This window comes from Augochlora pura, chromosome 7, assembly GCF_028453695.1.
Source record: "Augochlora pura isolate Apur16 chromosome 7, APUR_v2.2.1, whole genome shotgun sequence".
In the NCBI taxonomy this organism is placed as follows: domain Eukaryota; kingdom Metazoa; phylum Arthropoda; class Insecta; order Hymenoptera; family Halictidae; genus Augochlora; species Augochlora pura.
The window spans coordinates 31,035,259-31,058,318 of record NC_135778.1 but is presented as its reverse complement, the minus strand read 5'-3'; the positions used below and the strand labels follow the sequence as shown (position 1 = coordinate 31,058,318).

At 33.3% G+C, this 23,060-nt stretch overlaps 2 protein-coding genes and 1 long non-coding RNA gene across 10 annotated transcripts in view; 1 reads left to right on the top strand and 2 right to left on the bottom strand.

Annotated features, from left to right (window-relative positions):
- Nucleotides 1–23,060, bottom strand: part of LOC144472023 (metabotropic glycine receptor) — a 278,340-nt gene that overhangs the window by 170,427 nt on the left and 84,853 nt on the right. The gene's annotated exons all lie outside the window — the stretch shown is intronic.
- Nucleotides 1,096–3,776, top strand: LOC144472649 (uncharacterized). The gene is made up of 2 exons (XR_013494444.1): nt 1,096–1,279; nt 3,447–3,776. It is a non-coding gene; the product is annotated as an uncharacterized LOC144472649 (long non-coding RNA).
- On the bottom strand, nt 5,208–21,413 carry LOC144472024 (uncharacterized). Of its 8 annotated transcripts, none has more exons than XR_013494370.1 (3): nt 18,363–18,702; nt 16,284–17,082; nt 5,208–5,344 (listed from the first exon to the last, which is right to left on the bottom strand). XR_013494370.1 is itself a non-coding variant. In XM_078184655.1 (2 exons), exons 1-2 carry the CDS (start codon nt 21,323–21,325, stop codon nt 5,333–5,335), a joined length of 270 nt encoding a protein of 89 aa, XP_078040781.1. In that variant the 5' UTR covers nt 21,326–21,413; the 3' UTR covers nt 5,208–5,332. The 8 variants fall into 8 exon arrangements, 2 of the variants coding, with proteins under 2 accessions (XP_078040781.1, XP_078040780.1); XR_013494375.1 differs by lacking the exons at nt 16,284–17,082; nt 18,363–18,702 and adding exons at nt 8,247–10,195; nt 10,927–11,595; XR_013494371.1 differs by lacking the exon at nt 16,284–17,082 and having other exon boundaries at nt 18,363–19,217.

Sequence of the window (23,060 nt, the reverse complement as noted above, 5' to 3'; positions counted from 1 at the left end):
TATGTTGTAAGATTTTTTCTGTGAAGTTACAGAAGTTTTAAGATCGTCAACTCGGCAGGTGTAGTTTAATGTCGCCTTAATTGTCAACGTAGAAATGATTGCTTGTATTAATTACGTCATCGCTCACGGCGATTCGTAATTAAGACTCGTGACTACGACTAATATGTCTCGCACGCATTAGTTAATAGTTCCGTCAGTATTTCGAAGGACCAGCTAAGAACATAGTGAACGCAGTTCGTTTATTTCTGTTCCAAAACTGACATTCATTTTCGGAATATTTCGAATTCGATCGGTTTTCCGAAATTCAAAAATTTTATTCAGACTGTCGTGTCAACGTGACTGTATAGAAGAAAGTCCCCTCTTTAATATGAAGTTGCGAACGATAATTTACAATATACTGTCACGATTTTATTGCACTTTGAATACAAAGTTGCGAGTAAGGTGAATAATATTGCCATTTTCCGACATTCTACAAACTCAAATGCTTTTACGGAGACCATAATATTTTTTCCGCGATTCTTCTTAACGCGCCATTATAGAGTGAAGTATAATCTACAAAACGACGTAATAAAAGCTGATGTTCTGTTTTTTATTACAATGACATCGCACTTTGAATGCAAAGATGAAAGCGAAATTAATATTACCATCCATTAAAAATGTTTTAAATTCGAGCAGTTTCACCGAACTGAACGTCGTTTTTCAAACTTCTGCATGACTGTAACATTGTAGAGAAAAGTTTCTCCTTTCAAATGTCGCCTAAAAAGTTGGTCAGCCATTTTTTGTTGCAGTTCTATCGCATTTTGGAAGCGAATGACGAGTCGTATAGAACTATATATATATAGTGGCGAATTAATTGTCAAGTTAGAAGCGTTTGTTTGCAATTATTTCTAATACGTTTTGCACACATTTGTTAACAGATACGTCGGCACTTCGATGGGCCCGGTGAAAAAAATAGAAGGTGAGCGTAGTAACAGTACGTTTATTTCCGTTCCGAAACTGGCAATCAACGCGAGATTAACGCCGGATCCGAAGGATGCGATCGCGATAGAAGTGTTTACCCGTTGCCGGTGTTTCAAGTTCTATTTTGCCGCGGCCTGCATTCCCACCAGCAGCGAGTGCCCAATGACAGGCGTCCATTTTACGAGCGCGATAAAATTTCGGACCGATAAGCGGACAATCTCCGATCCCCATTGTGAAGAACGTCAGTCTACAGCTGCGATCGGACGACGACGGTTGCGAAAATCGGCTCTCGCTCGAGCTAACACCTGTCCATTTCAAGGTAAGCTACATTTAACTCGCAATTAAACTGCGAATCCTCGTAATGCAATAATTTTCAATCGTACAGAAAACAGGAATTTAAAATATTTTAATTCAATGAACATCTTTCTTGCTTCAAGATACGATAACGTTTGTCCAGGTTTGAGAAGGAAACTGAAACGTGTTCGATTCTGTTATAAATATTATCTCGATTATTTTGCGGTCAAGAAACGTACTAAGCTTTTCGCTATTTTATTTCGATGTGCTTTGTGGCGAGGGAAAGTAATACATGTTCGCATTTGTTGCGATTTAGTTTCGATGTAATTTATCGGAGAAGAAAAATGCTACAACTTCGAGTTTGCTGCAATTGTTCCGGATTTTCTACAATTTTATCCCGATGTATTCCTTTCAAGAAGAACTATGCTACATGTTCGAGTTTGTTGCAGTTCGATTCTCATCAAATTGGTCGAGATGAAAACTGCTAATATGTAGCAATTTTATGGCGTATTTTGTAGAGAAGAAGCGTGACATGTGTTCGATTATGTTGGAATTTTATCTTGTTGCGATCTACGTGAAATTGTCTGGTGTTTTAATATTTTACTTTGTCGCAATTTATAGGAAATGAAAAACACTAAATTGTCTAGTTAACTATTGGAACATTATTTCCCTCTGGTTTATGAGAATGAGTGGTCGTGAAATATATATAATAAAAACCAGCAATTTTTCCTTGACATAAATTTTCTTTTCTTTATTCGGTCTACAAACATGCCTACGATAAACGAAAATCAAAATAGCAACTGCAAAAATTCAAAAACAGAATTCACTTTCATAAAACTGCACAGAAACCTGACACTCGCGAGAAAAGGTCACGGACTTCGGGTCACCGATTTCAATAAAATCTTTCTTGGCAAATCTAGACCGAAAATTGTTGTGTTTTAAATAACCTTCACACGCTTGAACATGATACGAATAATTTTCCCTTCACATTCAACAAAAGAAGTTCTATTAAAATCGATGACCCGAAGTCCGTGACCTGTACTTGTGAGTGGACCATAATTCATTAACAAGTAAGATATAATCAAAGTGATGACATAGCCCCCCTCCCACAATAATTCCGTGCAAAACTCTAGTCAAAAGTATAAAAGTAACTGTACTATACCCAAGGATCAGTTCTAGAACACAAATCCGTAAATAAAATTTGCATCTCTAAAATATGCAAGAATCTGGCCTTCCCAGATCCCTAATGCATTAGCCAAAATAAAACATGCAAAGTAACGACACGGACATTATAATTCTTCGCATATACTAACCGATAGTGAGAGAAGCAAATCAACTCGTGGCCAGAAACCAGTATCCAACAGAAAACTCGCAGATAAAATCTGCATTTATAAAATATGCAAAAGTCGGATATTCAATATTCTTTATACATATATATAATTTCAATAATATAATTTCTTAATATGTATATTATAATTTTTATATATATGATATATGTATAAGATATATATTTAATTTATAATATAATTTCAAAAGATATGAAACGTTGAGTAATAATTTGAATCTTCCATAATTTTACAACAACTATGTCTATTAAAATAATGGATCCCTGAATCTAAATTCAAAGAATGATCGATATTGTAGGGATTATTTTCAAAGGGTAAATTCCACGAGACTCCGTGGTAATAATAAAACAACAAACGAAGGCAACTTCGATTAGCAATAACAATAATAGTTTATTATTAATAACTCGCAACTTCCCACGACTTACAACAACGACTCCTCTACGTGATTGTTCTCCTTCAACTAAGACGATCTTTTCCGCTCGTTTCTCCACCCTTACCAGCCTTTTTCAAAATTATCCTACTACTCTTTCTCTCTCTCTCTCTCTCTCTCTCTCTCTCTCTCTCTCTTGCATTCATACTCTTTCGCTCTGCCTCACTCGCTATCTCATTCTTACTCATTCTCTCTCTTTCTTTCTTTATTTCCCTCTCGCTCACTCACACTATCTTTCGGCCACGCAGGACTTCGAGGAACCTAAGCAATAGACTCAGGCCGCTCGAAGTCGCCCAAACACTCCTGTCGCCATGTGTCCCAGTCATTACCATTTTATGACACTCAACCATTCTGCCGTTCATACTCGGAAAAAGCCCCTACAATATTTCTTACTATTGGTGATTTCATTTCTTTAGAAAAGCGACAAACGATTGAAAGGAGAATCGATAATGGCGGAGAAGCAGGGAACAGCTGAAGACATTAACAAAGTAACCGTGGAGGCAGCGTCGACACAGGAGCCTCCTTTATTAACAATGAGAAGCATAATCGGTGCACCCTGCATGGACGATGTAAAATCTATAAACGGTGTCACGCACAGAAAGGACAAGGCCGGAGTCTGGCGGCCGGTGGTTAGCATAGATGAGAATGATTGTTAATTCGGCTACTAATACTTGTTCTTAATTTTATGAGGAATAGTTTATTCTTTGTACAAAATATGACCGAATAAATAATCTTCATGGACTACACGATGCTGTTCATTTCTTAACTAGAACCTGATAGAATGTTTTGTGATAGAATTAATTTGTTCGACACAGTATAATATTTTCACTAAAGTTACTATAAAAATAATTATAAAGCGATAATTATGAAATAATAATCATAAATAGAAGATTGTCGTAGATTGAAATTTGGAACAATTGTACATCTGCATATTAACATTTATACTGAGACATGCACTGATATTTGATAGTTACTTCTTTGTCGAAAATATGATCGAATAAATGTTACATAGATTATTCGATACTATTGTTATCTTAGATGTGTTATTTAGAACTAAATAAAATACTTTATAATGAAGTTAATGTGGCATAACGTTGACATAACCTCAACATAGCATCAACGTAATTTTATTGTTTCTAATTAAGTTATTATGAAAGTAATTATAAAGTTAATATGACCGAATAAATGTTACATGAAATATTTGATACTATTGTTGTCTTAAATGTATTATCTAGAACTAAATGAAATACTTTATAATGAAGTTAATGTGACATAACTTCAACATAACCTCAACCTAGCATCAACGTAATTTGATCGTTTTTATTTCAGTTATTATGAAAATAATTATAAAGTTACATTTAATTACTAGGAAAGATGGTTGCCAATTAAAATGTTCAAGTAATTGAATATTGGCAAATATTAATAACGTTATATTTTGTATGAGGAGTAGTTTATTCTTTGTACAAAATGTGACCGAATAAATACTACATGAAATATTCAGTGCTATTATTGACATAACTAGAACTCGACAGAATGCTTCATGATAAAATTAGTTTGTTCGATGCAATTTCATAATATTTTTGCTATAGTTATTATTAAAATTATTATGAAGTTATATTTGGACTGGAGTATTTAAGTATTAGAGTATTGACATATTAAAATATTAATACACTGAACAATTAATATGTTTAAATATTAAAATATGTGACTTCGGTAGTAATTAACCAAATTGGATGTTCCTTTTTATTATTAAAATTTTTTATTATGTCAAGTAACAACGATGTATTAATAATTTATTGAAAATAAAAAGGGACTAACTCTCAATTTTAAATTCGCGTAATTGAAATTCTACTAAAATAATCTAGTAAGATATTTAAACGTTAAAATCTTATATTGAAATATTAAAATATTATTAAATAAATTATTGTAATATTAAACTACTCAGCTAATGAGATACTAAAATATCAAATTATTAAAGTGTTAAAACATTAAACTAATGGATTCGACGATATTTATCTAATGTTTTTATACAATATGATATTTATTTGATAATATTAAATTGATAATTAATATCATGATCCTTATACTTTCCTTCTTAAAGAAGAAAAATGAAATATCGTCCAAATAAATATTTACCGAATATGCCAAGAGTAAAATCTCAAAAAAATACACGCATATTAACAATCAGCAATACTTAATATTTATTAAACAAAGTTTACAGATAATTGCCACAATACAATTTTGTTATCCCAAAATCAAGCAAGTCCCGTATCTGGCCCGCCAGGTTGCCCCTTATCCAACATCATGGGATCGACTGGAATCAGAAGAAACATCACAATGCATTTAAAAAAACGATTCACCATTGTGCTTCGCTTTTTTTCCACAGCATATTTCTTTCGTGTTTGTCACGTTCACACTGAGAAATATGTAATTATTTCATGGGCTTGGAAAAATGATAAATAATATTTAAGTTTATGGGAAATTATCTATGAATTAATATAAAAGTTGATAATTATTTAATCGGTCTCAATTTGATTAAAATAATCTCTGAGAATAACTCTTAGTGAATTACTGTTTATTAACCATCTTAATGCATTTATATATTACTATTCAATTATTTTCTTTATTTATTAATTTCCTGAATTATTTTGTTATTCTATTCGTATATTACGATGCAATTGTAATAATATTTTAAATTACTGTTTTATTATTGCATAATTTACTATTTAATTCAAATATTATTTCACTATTTAATTGCCGTTTTAAAAGTACTAGTAATAATTTATTAAGTATATACATTATTCTGTTCTTCAAAATTGGAGTAAAATTCCAATTCCCTGTCATTAATATTTAAGCACTGAAGTAAATTTAAGTACAGAATAGATATTGATTTTTTCTTCTTTCCAATAAAATATTGTACAATTAAAGAATTTCTGATCACAGAAACTGCGAAGAAGTTGTTACATCAAAGGGTTAATAGTGAATTATATTTAAACTGTGCGATTATTATCAACCACCACATCACGGAATTACTATGCGCATATCACATCATTTTGGGATGCCCATTTTAGATGACACTGGGTGCATAGACCTCCAAAGTGATTCTAGCTTACCCTCGAAGTCAGTAATCACATGCCGACACACCCCAGTTTTGTCACGTCTCGTCTCTTCAGGACACTTTCTAAGAGTGGTGATAATAATTGAAGGATATTCAGAGGTTGCCCGTTTTCCATTCTTTCTACCTGGACTAGCCACAACGGATCTAGGATCGTTGAGATCTTGATCATCCTCCACAAGCTTCGGAATAACACTCTGCACTGTCATCAGTGCGAAGACTATTACGAAAACGAACCTCATTTCGCCGAGGAAACGTTTTTTCATCAGATCAATAATCGACAGAACTAATCTTCACGAAGATTGGCATCGTTTAAGTATTGTTCTCTGCATCGATTATCTCTCCCTTTCCACCGATAACTATTGCGAACAGGTTCCAGCAATAGAAAATCGTGGCATTAATTCGTCGGCATAATAAATTGGCGATTGTGCGCGTTGCCGGATAGAATCTTCGCGATTAGCGTTGCCGAGATCTTAACATAACCTTGCCGAAGGAGATGAATGACTTTTCGGTTAATCATTAACGAGGATTATTCAATGGCAAGATCGCTGGGGTTACCTTGAACCTAGCCGGATAGTCGTTTGATACAGTCACCTGATTGTCAGCGATCAAAAGATAGTAAGGTCTCAACAGAGTAATAAATTGTTTGGGTGGTTCTTATGATGAGTCATCGACAGATTTCGATTAGGTATAGCCTATCGATCGATGCATTGTTGAACAGTTTCAAGGTCATTTTAAGGAGTGTGCGCTTAACTATACAGAAAATTACGAATTGTAACGTTGTTATTGAGTTACCACGTTAAATAATCGTTGACTTACCATTGAATTACCATGAATTACCATTTTACTATTAGATACTAAATCATTACCCAAGGGTATTCCATGTAAGCCCGGGAGAACATTTATTGATAAAATAAACGTAGTAATTAGATACTAAATCATTGTTCCGTAATTAAATCAATATTTTACTATTACATTACTATTTTACTATGGAATTATCAGAGTTTACTATTGCCTCACTATATTCCTATCTAATTGTCATCTTACTATTATATTACCATTTTATGATTGAATTTCTCCATCGCTACTGTACTATCTTTTTACTATTGAGCTATTACTTTATATTATTAAATTATTTCTTAATTATTGAATTGCCATTTTATTATTGTATTACTACTCCACTAGCAGGTCACCATTTTACTCAATATCTGGTCGAACGTTTAATTACCATTTCATTCAATTAATGTTTTAACATACAATATACCGTATCGTTGTTGAATTACCGTTTCAATACTAAATTACAATTTGTCTGTATTATGCCTATTGTTCTATCAAATCACTGTGTCACAAAATCACTATCCTTTTTATATGAGGATTAACGTCGCATCAACTGTCATTGTTGCTGCGCACCGAATAAATAACAGACCGTCCATTTCCGCAGCCGCAGCTGCATACCATTTCGAAGAGTCGCCTATCCGGCGACTCACTTTATTAGGGATCCTATTCCCTAACATAACCTAACTAACCCGGACATAACTATGTACATAATTAGAAAACGTTTCAATGCCTGTTCGCTCTCCAAGGGCTCCGCCATGGGACACGGAAATTTCCTGCCAAAATAGGCAATTTTGTTTCATTGGTCGAAATCGACGCCACAAGCAGTAATTTTCCATGAGGCGACTTTCCGCCTGAAGACAAAAATACTTCGAGACAGACATTCATCAGCCACCGAACAGAACACGTACAATTCATCATACATTCCAAGTTCTGTCACACACAATAAACAGTAAATACAAACACTCGGTCAGTTTGTTTTACTTCCAACTATCCCGATAAAGATAATTCTTTCTTTGGGAAGCGAATTGTGCGCGATATCAATACAATCGCCGTCGTATTCGCAACAGTCACGATTATTATATCCTTATTCTTTACAATTTATTATACACTAAGGCGTGTTCGAAGAATGAAATATCGTGAGAGACATCGTTACTATTGTTCCGGTTGTTTTTGCAAGAAAAGTCATTAGTCCCCATTATATCATTTTGGGGTTATCAGAATCTCCATGAATCGTCAACGATCTCCAAGACGATATCTGACTCACCTAATCGTTTTTGACCAGAGTCCGACAGTTCCCGGTCTGATCACGTTTCTGACCTCGAGGGCACTGCTTCAAAGGAGACCCAATTATCGAAACAGGCATCGTCACCACCGGTTCTTGAGGAGCTAGAGGCAACGCTGTTTGCTGCAGCTTGTTATAATGGTCCACAGGATTAGGAAGAACACCCTGCCCAATCATCAGCACGACGACTATCGCGAAAATGAACTTCATTTCGCTTGGAAAACGTTTCTTCTTCGAACAGCGATCGGTGGAACTGATCTTTCCAAGGAACAAGATTTTCCTTAAGTACCGTTCCCTGCACCAATGATAGCACTGTACCCTTCCCGCCGATCATCTCGAACAGGACGACGTATCAGAAGATCGCGCGGATAATTCGCCGACATAATCGTCGGCGATTATGCGTGTTGCGAGAAGAATTTTTAGCGGCCGGCGTTGCCGAGACCTTGGCGGAGCTGGTAGATAACATTCGGCAGGTTGCCAATCAGGTTTAAAACCGTAAAAATTGGAGGTGTTTCTGCTCATTTGCATGCATTAATCCTTTGTACACAACGCCATTTTAACTCCAAGTCTAAACATATTTTGGATCACCTACAGTATCTGTATTTTCTATAGCTGATCGTTGCACTTATGCATATGAAATTGAATCTCTGTAACAGTTATACTTTTAACAGTTCTTCAAAAATAAACAGATTTAACAATGTAAAAATATTTTCAGAACTTCGTACAACGACCTTGAGTTGTGCCTCAGAGACACAACTCGAATGTAAAGAGTTAGTTAGTATCAAGTTGTTATATTACTATATTATTACCCCCGGGCAATTGATGTAAGCCTGGGAAAACATGATTTGATAAAATAAAGCTAATTCGTATATATACATTTGGACAATTAATAAATTAGTATTGTATTGCTTGAATTTCATATTCAATTAATGAGTAATTTGTTACTTTACTAACGAATTATTATTTGACTGAATCATTAAATCTTTATCGCATTGTCAATTTTATTATTGAATTGTCAATTTATGTAATTACTATTTTCTACTGAGCTCTTGTTTTTCTAATATATTATTAATATCTAGATTACCATTTTACAGAGTTTCCGTTTTAGGATGCAGTCAATATCTTATTACTGAATTTTTGCTGTAATCATTTACTATTTTACTGTTTATTTATACACATATACTACTCTATGCTTTATAACGGAATATCATTGTACAGAGTTCCATAATTAGTATTTCACTAAATTTCGATACTCGTCTTATATTGTTGCTTCAATATTGTACTATACTATTGCACTGTTCTATTATTTTTATATTGAATTACCATTAAACTATTGTATATTGCTGTTGCTATCTACTTCACTATTGCATTACTATTTCATTATTCCGTTATCACTTTTAAATTATATAAATTATATTATGTTACGAGCCGAGGGCCAGTGCACACGTGGCCGGAGGTAAATGAGTTTGTGCGGATATTTTGAAAGGAATGCGTGGACTGGCCGATGCCTATTTCATCAACGGGTCGCCACTAGGTGTAAAGGTAGGGTAAGCGTGGACTGGCCGTTGCCTATTTCATCAACGGTTCGCCACTGGGTGTAAAGGTAAATGGTTTCGTGGACTTCCTCGTAACTTCAAAAGAAGTATTAGTTGATACACCTCGAGCGGTAAAGGTGTATCTTTGTGGGATCGTTACCAACAACTGACTCGAACTGGGAAATGGAATGAAATAACTTGTACACTGAATTGCAAGTAAACTTAATATAATATAACAAATTCAGTCTATTACAAGTGTGCAAGTGTAGTGTAAGTTTCGCGATGGTCCTAAGACACGCTCTCTGGTTTACGCACCAAGTCGGCGGGGGTTAACTATTGCTCGAAGGAGAACTTGGCTCGATCTTGCTACGTCTTGCGTCGCGATTTGACCTGAAACTGCCCGATGAGAAGAAAAATCTTAGCCTTTTTATATGCAGCTGAACTAGAAGATTTGGTAGTGGGGACCGGGCCTACGTGACTAGATCACACCGTGGATGGTACCGAGAATCGGGTATGTGTGACCCAAATTGAACTCGCGCCTGTACGGTGAATTAGATATTCTATTTTTGAATGAAAGGACCACGTTCACCGCTGACGTTATCTAGCGTATGCCTTCAAGAAGGAAAGAAAAACGTCGGGAGAAAATCTCCGTACGTAACAATTAATATTAACATTTTTCTTGAGTTTCTATTATTTTTATATTGAACTACTATTTTACTATATTACTGTTGCTGTCTTATTGAACTATCAAATTACGATTTAATTTTGTTTTATTTTTGAGTATTCTAGTATTCTGTTATTATTTTTCTACTTTACTATTAAATTGTCATTTTACTAAATTACTCGTTTAGTGTTAAATAACAGTTTTGCTAAACAATTGTTTCAATATTGAAATACCTTGTTTGTTTTCAATCACTGGTTTAATATTGAATTATCTTATGACTACAGAACTAGTTTCTAACTATTTTCCTGTTCCATAACCATTTGTTCATCAAATCACGACATAACAAAGTCACTATTCCCCTTTTACGTCATTCCGGGATAATAATTTCACCTATCAAGAAAATGTCCATAGTCTCCACGATCTTCACAAAGTAACAATATTCTCGAGAACGATTGTCACTTACCCACCTAATTTCTGAAAATCGGAGTACGACATGTCCCGCCTTGATCTAGTTTCTGACCTTGAGGGCAAGATCTAAGAGGAGCTTGAAGTACCGAACCCATGTAACCATGCAGGTTCCATGCAGGTGGAATCATTGATCCGAGATCCGTCATCTCTGGGTTTGAAGGAGTTGCAGGCACTATTGGATAGTATAGATATCTATCATAGCCCACAGGCATCAGATGAACACCCTGCGCTATCATCAGCGCGAAGACTATCACAGAAATGAACTTCATTTCGCCGGGAAAACGCGTTTCTTTCGCAGGAACGATCGACGGAACTGACCATCGCGAAGGACAGGAACATCCTTAAGTATTGATCACCGCATCAATGATGTAACTATACCCTTTCCGCCAATCGCTATCGCGGACAGACCCGCGCATCAGAAGATCGTGTGATTAATTCACCGACATAATCGCCATCGATTATGCGAATTATCAGATATAATCCACGTGATAGGTGTTGTTGAGACCACGCCGAAGAGATCAGAATTGTTTATTGCAGACGTCTACGACGACATATTTAAAAATCATCAAAGTCGAAAAATGTGTGCTCATATAATTATCAATGACTATTTTATAAATACAAACATAAGTAATTAATATAATTATAGTATATTGATAGTAATGAAAGTATTATCTTCCTATTTGAATGTCATTTTAAATAATTACTAAGTTAATATTTCATTGCTGAATTTCCTATGTCGAATAATTAGTAATTTATTACTTTACTGGAGTACTATTATTTCGTTTAATCATTAAATTCCAATCGGATCGCTAATTCATTATTGACCTGTCAATTTGACGCAATTACTATGTTATTATTGTAAAAATATTTCACTATTTGATTACTATTTCATAGAATTTGTAGTTCAGAATGGAATTACTACTTCATTATTTGAAATTCCACTTGATTCGTTCACATGTTTAGTGTTTAATTGTCATTTCACTGAATTGACCATTTTCATTTTAATATTAACATCTTGATTAACATTTTACTAACTTTCGAAATCCCAGTACAATTACTGCTTCGTTATTGAATTACATTATTTTATTCTGTTTCCGCTTCACCTTTGAATTACTATTTTATTGCTTGCATTTCTTTTTTACTATTGGTTGATGATTTTTCATAACCACTGTTCTAAAATTCAATTGCTACTCTAGTATTGTATTTCTATTTTAGTATTGAATTATCATTTTACTACTATTGCATTGCTAGTTTACCAGCGAATTTCCCACTATACTACTTTATTACTATTTCATTACTCATTTTCCATTCTACTATGCTATTACTATTGTAGTTTATTATGCAATTGTCATTTGACTAACGAATTACAATTTTAGTATCATATTATTCCTTTTACTGTTGGAATATATCAAAATTTTATTGAATTATATTTTGAATTGTATTTTATCATAATTTTATTGAATTAAGGTCTTACTCCTGAACCTATTTAGAGATGAATTTTCATAGTATGGAATAATCTATTTAATTTTTAAGGGATTCTATAGCGAATAGTTTTTCAACCGATTCTCATTTTCTTTGAATTTAGAATAATTATAATTTTATGAAAACTAAATCTACGCATATTTGGCAGTACCCCTGAAGAGGTTAATTACCATTTTACTCAATTATTATATTAATACGTACAGTTATATGACCATTGTCTTGCTGTTTTATTAAATTATTTCTCATCTGTGTAACAATTTGTTATCGAATTACTATGTTACCAAGCTATTATTACTTCCCTATCGACCAACTGCACCACGAAATCACAATAGCATCATTTCAAGAATCTCACTTTACCCAGCACAGAAAATTCCCATAATTATTAAAATCTTCGAGGAGAATGATAACCTTGAAAACAATTCCAACTCACCTAATCGCTCTAAATCTTAGTGCGACAGTTCCCGGCTTGATCCAGTTTCTGGCCTTGAGGACACTGTCTATAAGGGATGGAAATGATCGCAGGGCGCGCAGGCTGCACTGGCGGGGTCGGTTTCTGCTGTGAATTTCTACCAACTAGAACGGATCTAGGATCGTTCAAGCCTTGATCGTTGTCCGCAGGTTTCGCCAGAACACCGTGCATTATCGCCAGTGCGAAGATTATTGCGAAGACGTACTTCATTTCGATTGGGAAACCGTGTTTTTTGTCACATCAACTGACGACATACACTGATCTCCTCGAAGAACATGGTCATCCTTAAATACCTTTCTTTGAGTCGACGAAGTCACTGAACTCTATCCCACCAACCACTTTCTCGAACAGGACGACGTATCAGAAGATCGCGTAATTAATTCGCCGAAATAATCGACGGCGACCATGCGTGTTCCGAGAAGAATTTTATCGGTCGGCGTTGCCGAGACCTTGACGGAGCTGGTAGATGTCTTTCGGCAGGTTGCCAATCAGGTTTAAAATCGTAAAAATTGGAGGGGTTTGTGTTCATTTGCATACGTTAATATCGGTTACTATTTTATTGTTGAATTTGAACCATTTTATATTATATTATTACCAAGTTATTATGTTACTATTTTACTATACATTCAAATAATTACTAAATTAGTAATTTATTGCTGAATATGATTTTGAAATACTAAGCAATTTATTACTTTACTAACGAATTATTATTTGATTAAATCATTAAATTTTTATCAATTATTGTCAATTTTATTATTGAATTGACAATTTACATAATTACTATTTTCTATTGAGTTATTATTTTTCTAATGTTTTACTAATATTTAAATTACCGTTTTACAGAATTTCTTAATATTTCATTATTTAAATTTTCCTTTATTCATTTACTATTTTACTGTTTTATTCTACTCTTTATATTGATATATCATTGCACATAGTTCCAGAATTAATATTTTACTAAATTTCGATACTCGTATTATATTATTGCTTCAATCTTGTATTATACTATTTCACTGTTACATTACTATTTACTATATTACTGTTGCAGTCTTATTTTATTGTTGTACTACTATTTTCATATTGTATTAAACTATTTCATTATTGAATTAATCTGAATCACGAATTTATTCGGTTACTATTTCAATATAGAATTACTTTTTTACTATATTGTACTTCTATTTTATTAGTCGATGACTATTTTACTGATTTATTGTTTTACTATTAAATTCTCATTTAACTACTTTTATTAACTGTTTTACTATCGTATTACTACTTTACTATTAAATTACCCTTATGCTACTGTGTAAATCTTGTTGCAAATGATTTGAGAATTATTTTTTTTTTAATATATTCGAGAGTATTAAATTACCTTTATATTACTGTACTACTATTTAACTGCTGAATAAGTAATGTATTCAATTTCGATTTAATCGTTCAAATACTATTATTTCTATTATATAATACTATCATTTTGTTATTGCGCTACTATTTTATTATTGACTGACCATTCTGCTATTCCGTCACTATTTTGCTATTAAATCGTCGTTTTATTCAATTATCATTTCTCTGTAATTACCATTTCACGCAATTGCTGTCTCAATATCAAAATATATCATTGTTAACTACTATTTTATTATTGAATTATTTGTTAACAGCATGACCACTTTCCTATCAAATGACTATTCTATAACACTATTACTGTTACCCTATCGAACTAGCACATGCCGAAGTCGCAATTGCATCATTTTGAGCTTCTCTCCTTACCCGGCACAGTAAATTCCCACAACCGCTCTAAACCCCACAGTTCCAAGCATGGCCTCGTATCTGAACTGGAGGACAACGTCTCAAAGGGGCAGTAATGATCTGAGGAACCGTGTAATATTCAGGCTTCCTCGTCGTGAACATCTCCAGTCCCGAGCCTCCGCCAGCTACATCGGGAGTAGAACCGTTCAGGTCTTGATCATCGTGCACGGGTTTCGGAAGAACACTTTGCACTACCATCAGAGCGATGACTATCGAAAAAATGAACTTCATTTTGCCGAGAGAACATGTTTTCTTCACGCCAACTATCGACAGAAGTGATCTTCTCCGGGAACGTGGTTTTCCTTAAGTATTGTTCTCCGCATCGATCATCTCTCCCATTCCATCGATCATTATTCTGGACAGGTTCCAGCAGCAGGGGATCACGTGATTAATTCGCTAAATTATCACCGGTGATTATGTTGGTTGCGAAGTAGAATCGTCAAGACGACTGTTGCCGTTACCTTACTGGATGTGTTAGACGATTTGTTAATCAGTTTGTCGAATCATTTATTGTTAAGGAGCCGCCAAAGTATCTCCGATCTGTAGCTGACTGGATTATAGCACGGTAATAAATAATTTTGATGGTTTCCATGATTTGTCGTCATCGACAGGCTTCGATTGAGTAAAATTGTTCGTTTGGTTGAAAAGTTTCGAGTATGTTAGGTTAACTATATAAAAAAGACAGTGTTTCGTTTATTTTTTCATGTAGAATTAAGTTACTGATCTCGTATTTAGAAATCAACAAAGTCGAGGAGGTTCGCGAGCATTTATACAGAAAGTTATTAGTAATATTTTATTGTGAAATTACCATTTTAAATAATTAATACGTTAATACTTTGCTATTCGATTACTGTTTAAAATCAATACCAATTGCGTACTTATTATTTCAAATAGTTACTAAATTAAAATTTCACATATAATTACGCAGTTGTCGTTTCATTACTAAATTATTATTGTAATATTTTATTTCTATTTTATTATTAAATTAGAACTTCAGTATTGTATTACTATTTTATTTATAGACCGTTATTTTATTGAATTACTGTTCCAGCATTCAATTTCTATTTTATTATTATAATACTATTTTACTATTTTATTATTTTATTTTACTATTTTACTATTTTACCATTTTACCATTTTACCATTTTACCATTTTACCATTTTACCATTTTACTATTTTACTATTTTACTCATTGTTCCTGCTACCATTATATCATTGTATAGAATTATAAAATTATCAGACTACAATATTTCAAAATTCCTATCGCATTTTATCATTGATTTATTATTTTATTATAGGATGACCATTCTACTACTGCATTACTATCGTTACTAAATCTTTACTAAATCATCATTTTATTCAATGATTGTACTACTTTTTAATTACCTTTTTTTGCATTTACTCTTTCAATATCGAAATAGCCGTATCAGTCTTGATTTACTGTTTCATTATTAAATTATAACTTATCTATACGACTATTTTCCTCCCAAATTACTATCCTATTATGCTATTATTATTTTCCTATCATCATTTTAATTTCCACAATCGACATAACCTCTACCAAACAACAACGACCTCAAGAACGATTCTAACTCACCCATATAAGTGATTAAACCTTAGTGCGACAGTTCCCGGCCTGGTCCAATCTCTGACCTTGAGGGCAAGGTCTCAAAGGGGCGACAATGATGTCAGGGGCCGGGAAATATGCAGGCTGTGGTGACGTGGATGTATCCTGGTTTGAACTTCGACCAGGTTGGATAGACCTGGGATCACTCAGGCCTTGATCATGATCCACAGGCTTCGATAAAACACTTTGCACTATCATCACCGCGATGACCATTGCGAAAACAAACTTCATTTCGTCAAGGGATCGTGTTTCATTCACATCAACGATCAACAGAACTGATCGTCGCGAAGGCCACCGACTTCCTTAAGTATTGTTCTGCGCATCGGTGATGTCATTATATCATTTCCGCTAATCACTATCGTGGTTAGGTTCGTGCAGCAGAAAATCGCGTGATTAATTCAGTGGCATAAACTTTAGCGATTATGCGTGTAGTAGATACAATCCTCGCGACCGGTGTTGACGAGACGTTGCCGGATGTGCGAAATGACTTTTGGTCATCTTCAACCTTGATGAGAAAGTATTTGTGATCTATGAACAGATCGATCGATAGAGTCACTGAAGTGTGTCACATCTGAAGAATGGGTGAATTAGGTGAGTTCGTTCGATTGACTCATTATTGGAGAGCTCCGAGGAAGAGTTTCGTTGTGAAATACAATGTGGATCGATAGTTTTTCTTTGTAGAATCAGGTCTCTGATGATATATTTAGAAATCATCAAAATCGAAGAGGTACGTGTTCGTCTAATTAATATTTGATCATTGAATTACCATCTGAAATAATTATTGTGTTATTGATTGTTATACTATTTCATATCTATTTCAAATAATTATTGAATTGATATTTCTGTGTTGAATTACCTTATTAAATAACTAATGATATTCCCCCAGGCATTTTATGGGAGCCCGGGGGAATATTTATTGATAAATAAATTTTTCGTTTCCGTTTCCATTTTAAATAATTATTAAATTAATATTTCTGTGTTGAATTACCTTTTTAAATAACTAATGATGAAACTTTTAAAATAACTAATGATAAATTTAATTTTTAATCATTTACTGTTTTACTACAATAGGTAATGTAATATTAAAGAATTGTCAAATTCAACGTCGCAATATTTTGAATATCATTGAATTAGTATTTTAATATTTTATCTATATTTTTATATTATTTCATTATTGAATTAGCATCTCACTATTGCATTATTATTTTATTAGTGGATAACCATTTACTGATTTACTGTTTCATCATTAAATTTCTATTGAATTATTGTATTGCTAGTTTACTATTGGGCTGTCATTTTACTGAGCAACCCTTTATTATTAAATTACTATTTTCAACATTCACTAAATTACAATTCTACCATTCGATTGCCATTTTAAATAATTACTAAATTAATATTTCATTGTCGAATTACCTTTTTGTATAATTACTAATCCAATTATTGCATTACTGAATTATATGATTAATAGATTTCACACAGAATTACGTAATTACTGCCTTACCATTAAATTCATACTTAATTACTATAAATATAACCACTTTACTAATGAATCCACATTTTACTAATTAACCCTATTACCATTATTATTGTACGCATTTACAAAAGTGACATTTTAATCAATTTAGAATTTTTTTATTGCATTGCTAGTTTGATATTATTGTTTTATTTTACTATGGAATTACTAATTGTGTATCATATGACTACTTTAATAATAAAATTGTCATTTTACAGTTTAATTACTATTTCACTGCTTCATTAACATTATATGAAACCATTATTTCAATATTAAATTTTGTAGTTCGCTATTGTATTCATATATTATGATTAAATTGCTATGTTACTATTGCCTTACTGACAGTAGAAATCACTGTCTCAGTATTCAATTATAATTGACTCTATCTATTTTTCTACTGATTTGCTATCTTACTAACCTACCTCTATTTTCCTAGATCATTCTGGGATTCCCAGATTACCTAACACAACAGATATTCCCATAATAATCCTAATGGTCGTGATGGAACAACGGTTGCTGCAACGAGTCTAACTCACCTAATTGTTGACCGGAGTCCTACAGATCCCAGCCTTATCTAGTTTTTCACCTTCGGGGCATCGTCTAAGAGGAGCTGTCACAACCTGATGAATGGAATTCCGTCCACGAAATTTATCCCCCCATATACCAACATCCAACGTGCTTGTACTTGGAGGAGTTATAATTTCTGTCGGATCATGATTTTGATCATCACCCACAGGACTCGGGAGAGCAGTTTGCACTATCATCAGCGCGAGGACTATCGCGATAACGAACTTCATCTCACCAAGAAAATATGTATTTTTCTACACCAACGATTGTCAGGACTGACTGCTGCGAAGGCTATGGACTTCCTTAAGTATTTGTAGTTTGCATAGATGATCTCACTGTACCCGTCCCGCCCATTACTACCGCGACAGGTAACGATGAAATATGTTTACCGTCTATGCATATTCACGATTTTATATTTGCATATTCTTAACACTTTACCGACCAGTCATTCGACCGTAAATATTTTTATACTTTCATAACATTGTCGTTGAACAATATTTATTTTATCTATCTCATTCCCTATTTCATATCTATTTTATTTACTTTTTATTATTAACCATAGGATTTCAAAAGATCAGGCGATATGGGGTTAGATTTCGAAAAACAAATTTCTTTTTCAATTATTTGCAATCACATTAGAGAGTTGAAAATTCCATAAAAGTTTGTATTTAATTATTTTTTAATATCTTACATCGTTTTAAAAATATTAACGATCTTATTACGTCCTACTGCACTAATCCAATATACGTTATAAAGTACAGTTCGGGACTACCAAGTCGGATTTTATGGCGGCGGGCCATGAGCTTGGGACCTCTGAAACTGGCTACGGCGTGAGCCTGTCACCCGTACTTTCGAAAACTACCTACCAACCGTCCCAAGGCACATGGTACGCCACCGGTCGCGGAAGACGGCACGTTTGGGACGCGGGGCAATTAAGAACATTGCACCCAGATGTCGCGCGGCCCGAGACCCCCTGGAAGGATTCGCGGTGCCACCTCCTCGGTCCCCAAACGTCGTTTCTTGCGACTCCGCGTCACTGCCATGGGCCCATCGTGATTGGGCAGCCCTTTGCAACACTCACCATTGAGTCGAAGAGGTAGGGAGGACCGAGGTGACGTCGAGGGTGACTTCCGGTCTTCCCAGCAGAATAAGTATAGAATACATCAGAACAAGAATAAGATCAGAAATAGATAAAGAATTAGAAACAAAGCAACATACATTCGAGCTCCAAAAACACGCGTCCACTTTCAACTGTTGTATTTGTGCGATACAACCTTCGGCGAAATAAATAAGTTCAACTTCGAACTAGTGTTGGTAGATTCTCCGAATTTGAACAAAAACCCGCATTTTCTTGGAAAACTCTTCTGTTGTGTCGTGCCGAAATAACATTTTGGTAGCAGCTACCCGTCCACGACATAACACGATAATAAAAGAATTCGTAGTATCTTCAAAAGGTTGTTTTTCACTGGAAGAATCCTTCTTCCTTAAACTGAGAAAATTGCATTATTTTTTTAGGTTAATTTGAGCTATATTTCTGCAAAGTTGCTGATTTTTTTAGAATTCTCGAGTTGCAAATGTTTCCTTGTAGGTTATAAACTAATTCACGATTGGATTACAATTGCAATATTGTACGTCGATTTCATTATTGAATTGCCATTTTACTATTGCGTTACTATTTTGTTACGAGATAACTATTGTAAACGATTACTGTTTCACTATTGCATTTCCGTTTAATTATTTTATTATTCTATTAGTATTACAAGTTTAGCATTGCACGAATATTGTACTCCAATTACGGTTTCATCATTGAAATGATATTTTACAAGCAAAATATCGTTTTATTATTGCATTACTATTTTATTTGTGGAGTACATTATTGGTTTGTTTAATAAGCATTTCCTTGAATAAACACTATAAGATTTTGGCTACTAATCATATCATTATTTTTATTAATTTTAAGAAATGTTTTTAATACAGGTAGAGGATGAGCTGTTTGTCCTCCATTATCATCAATTGTACATCATCCCTCATTGTCAATTGTAGTGTTATTTTACTATTGTATTACTAGTTTACTAGTGAATTTCTATGTTATGATTTTATTAATATTAATTACTGTATTATTATATTAATGTACTACTATTACTATTAATATTACTATTTTACTAGTTATAAACTAGTAACCTGTTTTAATCAATCTTATATCTATTATTACATTAGTTTTTTTAGCCTATTGTATTTTATATTTTATTGCGTTATCATATTTATTGTATTTATTATCGCTAGCTAATATCTTGTATTTGTCTTTATTCATTACAAACGTTGATCTTAATTGATCTCGATAAACGATATATTTGTAGCTACCCCCGTGTTGTAAAGAAAACAAATTAGTATTTATTATATCACCATTTCACTCAATCATTATTTGTCCATCTAATTACAATTTTACTCAATTGCAGTTTTAATATTAATATTGAATTATAATTTATCTGTATGACAGTTTGTTATCAAATTACCATGCTGTCAAGCTATTACTATTTTCCTATGAAACCACTACATCACAAAATCGCTACCGCATCATGTCAAAATCCCCAACTTTTCCTGACAAGAAATTCCCACAGTCCTCGCAACCTATACAGAACAACAAAAACCTCGAAAACAATTCTAACTCGCTCACCAAATGACTGGAAACCCGAGTTCGACAATTCCCAAACTGGTCTCGTCTTTGACCTGTAGGACACTGTCTATCACGTGCGATAATGATCTGCGGAGTCGGAACAACCACAATCTCCAGTGTCTTAGACGGCGTCCATCCCGAACTTGGATCAATTGTGATGGATGTAGGATAGCAGAGATCTTGATCATCGTCCACAGATTTAAGAAGAACGTTCGGCACTATTACTAGTACGAAAACTATTTTACAAACAAATTCCATTTTAAGGAGGAAATGGGTTTCTTTTCTTGATATCGGTGATCGATGAAACTGATCTTCTCAAGAAACGTGGCTTTCCTTAAATACTTCTCTCTCCATCGATGACTGAATGATGCTATCGCGGATATATTCGAGTAGCAAAAGATTGAAAGATCAATATACCGGCGATTATCCGTGTTGCTAGATAGAATCTACGTGACGGCTGCTATTGACGGTTTGCTAAAGTGCTTGATGACTCTTTCGGTCGATTGTTTTAAATAACTCCTACATGAATATGTCAATGTTGTATTAACTTTTTAAATAATCGTTAATTTACTATGTTAGCATTGTGTTACTATATTATAGGATTACTATATTATAGAATTACTGAATTTAGGAGTACGCAATTACTGTTTCATTTATTGAGTTACTATTTTATTGTTGTGGTTCTAGTTTGTTGTTAAACTATGATTTTTGTTACCGACGGACGATGCGCGTCTTTGTCAGTCAAATGTTTCTGATGCGAGCGATCCTGGTCCCGCTGTCTATTGTCTTTGTTACGTGTACCCTCCACTTCTATTTCGGCGTGCACACGAGACAGTTCGACCACGTGCATTTATATTACCTTTGTCAAGTATTAAATTATATTTATACATCACGTGTGTTCGTATATTCCACCGCCATCCAGCTCCTGTTATCAATTTTGTTATAGCATTATTACTTACATAGAGACATTATTTGTACAGTATTAATGTTTTACTGCAAAATTGCCATTTTTATTCTCGATTTACCTTTTCACTAATTGCACAATTATTGTTTCATTTATTGAATTACTATTTTAATAGTTTGCTTGCATTATATTGTTGAACTACCATTTTATTATAACATTACTACTTTATTATTCTATTACTGTTTTACTATTGAATTGTCATTTTAATGTCAATTTATAGTTTTATTGTTGTAATACTATACTGTATATACTGTATATAATAGTAATAGTAACAGTTGTAGTACTATATATTGTATCTATTTATACATCATACATATTCTTTATCTCCTTCTCTTTGTTATATATTATTTAATATTATATTTTCTAAATATCTTTATTTATTACCATACGTGTTTTTTATATTTATATATTCACTTTTCTAATTCGACTACATTCTAGTTATTTTACTCTACCATTTTATAATATTTACTATCCTATTAGCCACACTATTTATCTATTTTAAAAAATACTATTTTAAACTACTTTGTTATTCATTATTAAACTTTAGACCGCGCAGAAGGCGATATTGTTATATCTAATCCCGAGAAATAATCGAATTTATCTGTTGGGTAATTATTTTATCCAATTACTGTAGCAAGACTGAATTTCTATTTTACCATTCTATTTTTACTTTATTATGTCATTATCCTTTTACTACTGCATTACTATTTTTCCATTCGATAATCATTTGATCCAATTACTGTTTGGAAACTAAATTTCTGTTTTACTGTTGTATTTTTATTTAATTATTAAATTGCTATTTTATCAATGTATTATACATATTATATATATTATGATATTGAAACGACAGTTTACTATCTTCCAGTCTCATCATGGAACACTTTGCTATCACACTACCACTTGACTAGTGATTTACCATTTTACAATTATATTATTTTATTCTCATTTTGCTATTTAATCACTGTTGTAATATCAATATTGTTTTAATTACACCTTTAATATCAATATTATTTTAATTACTGCTTTAAC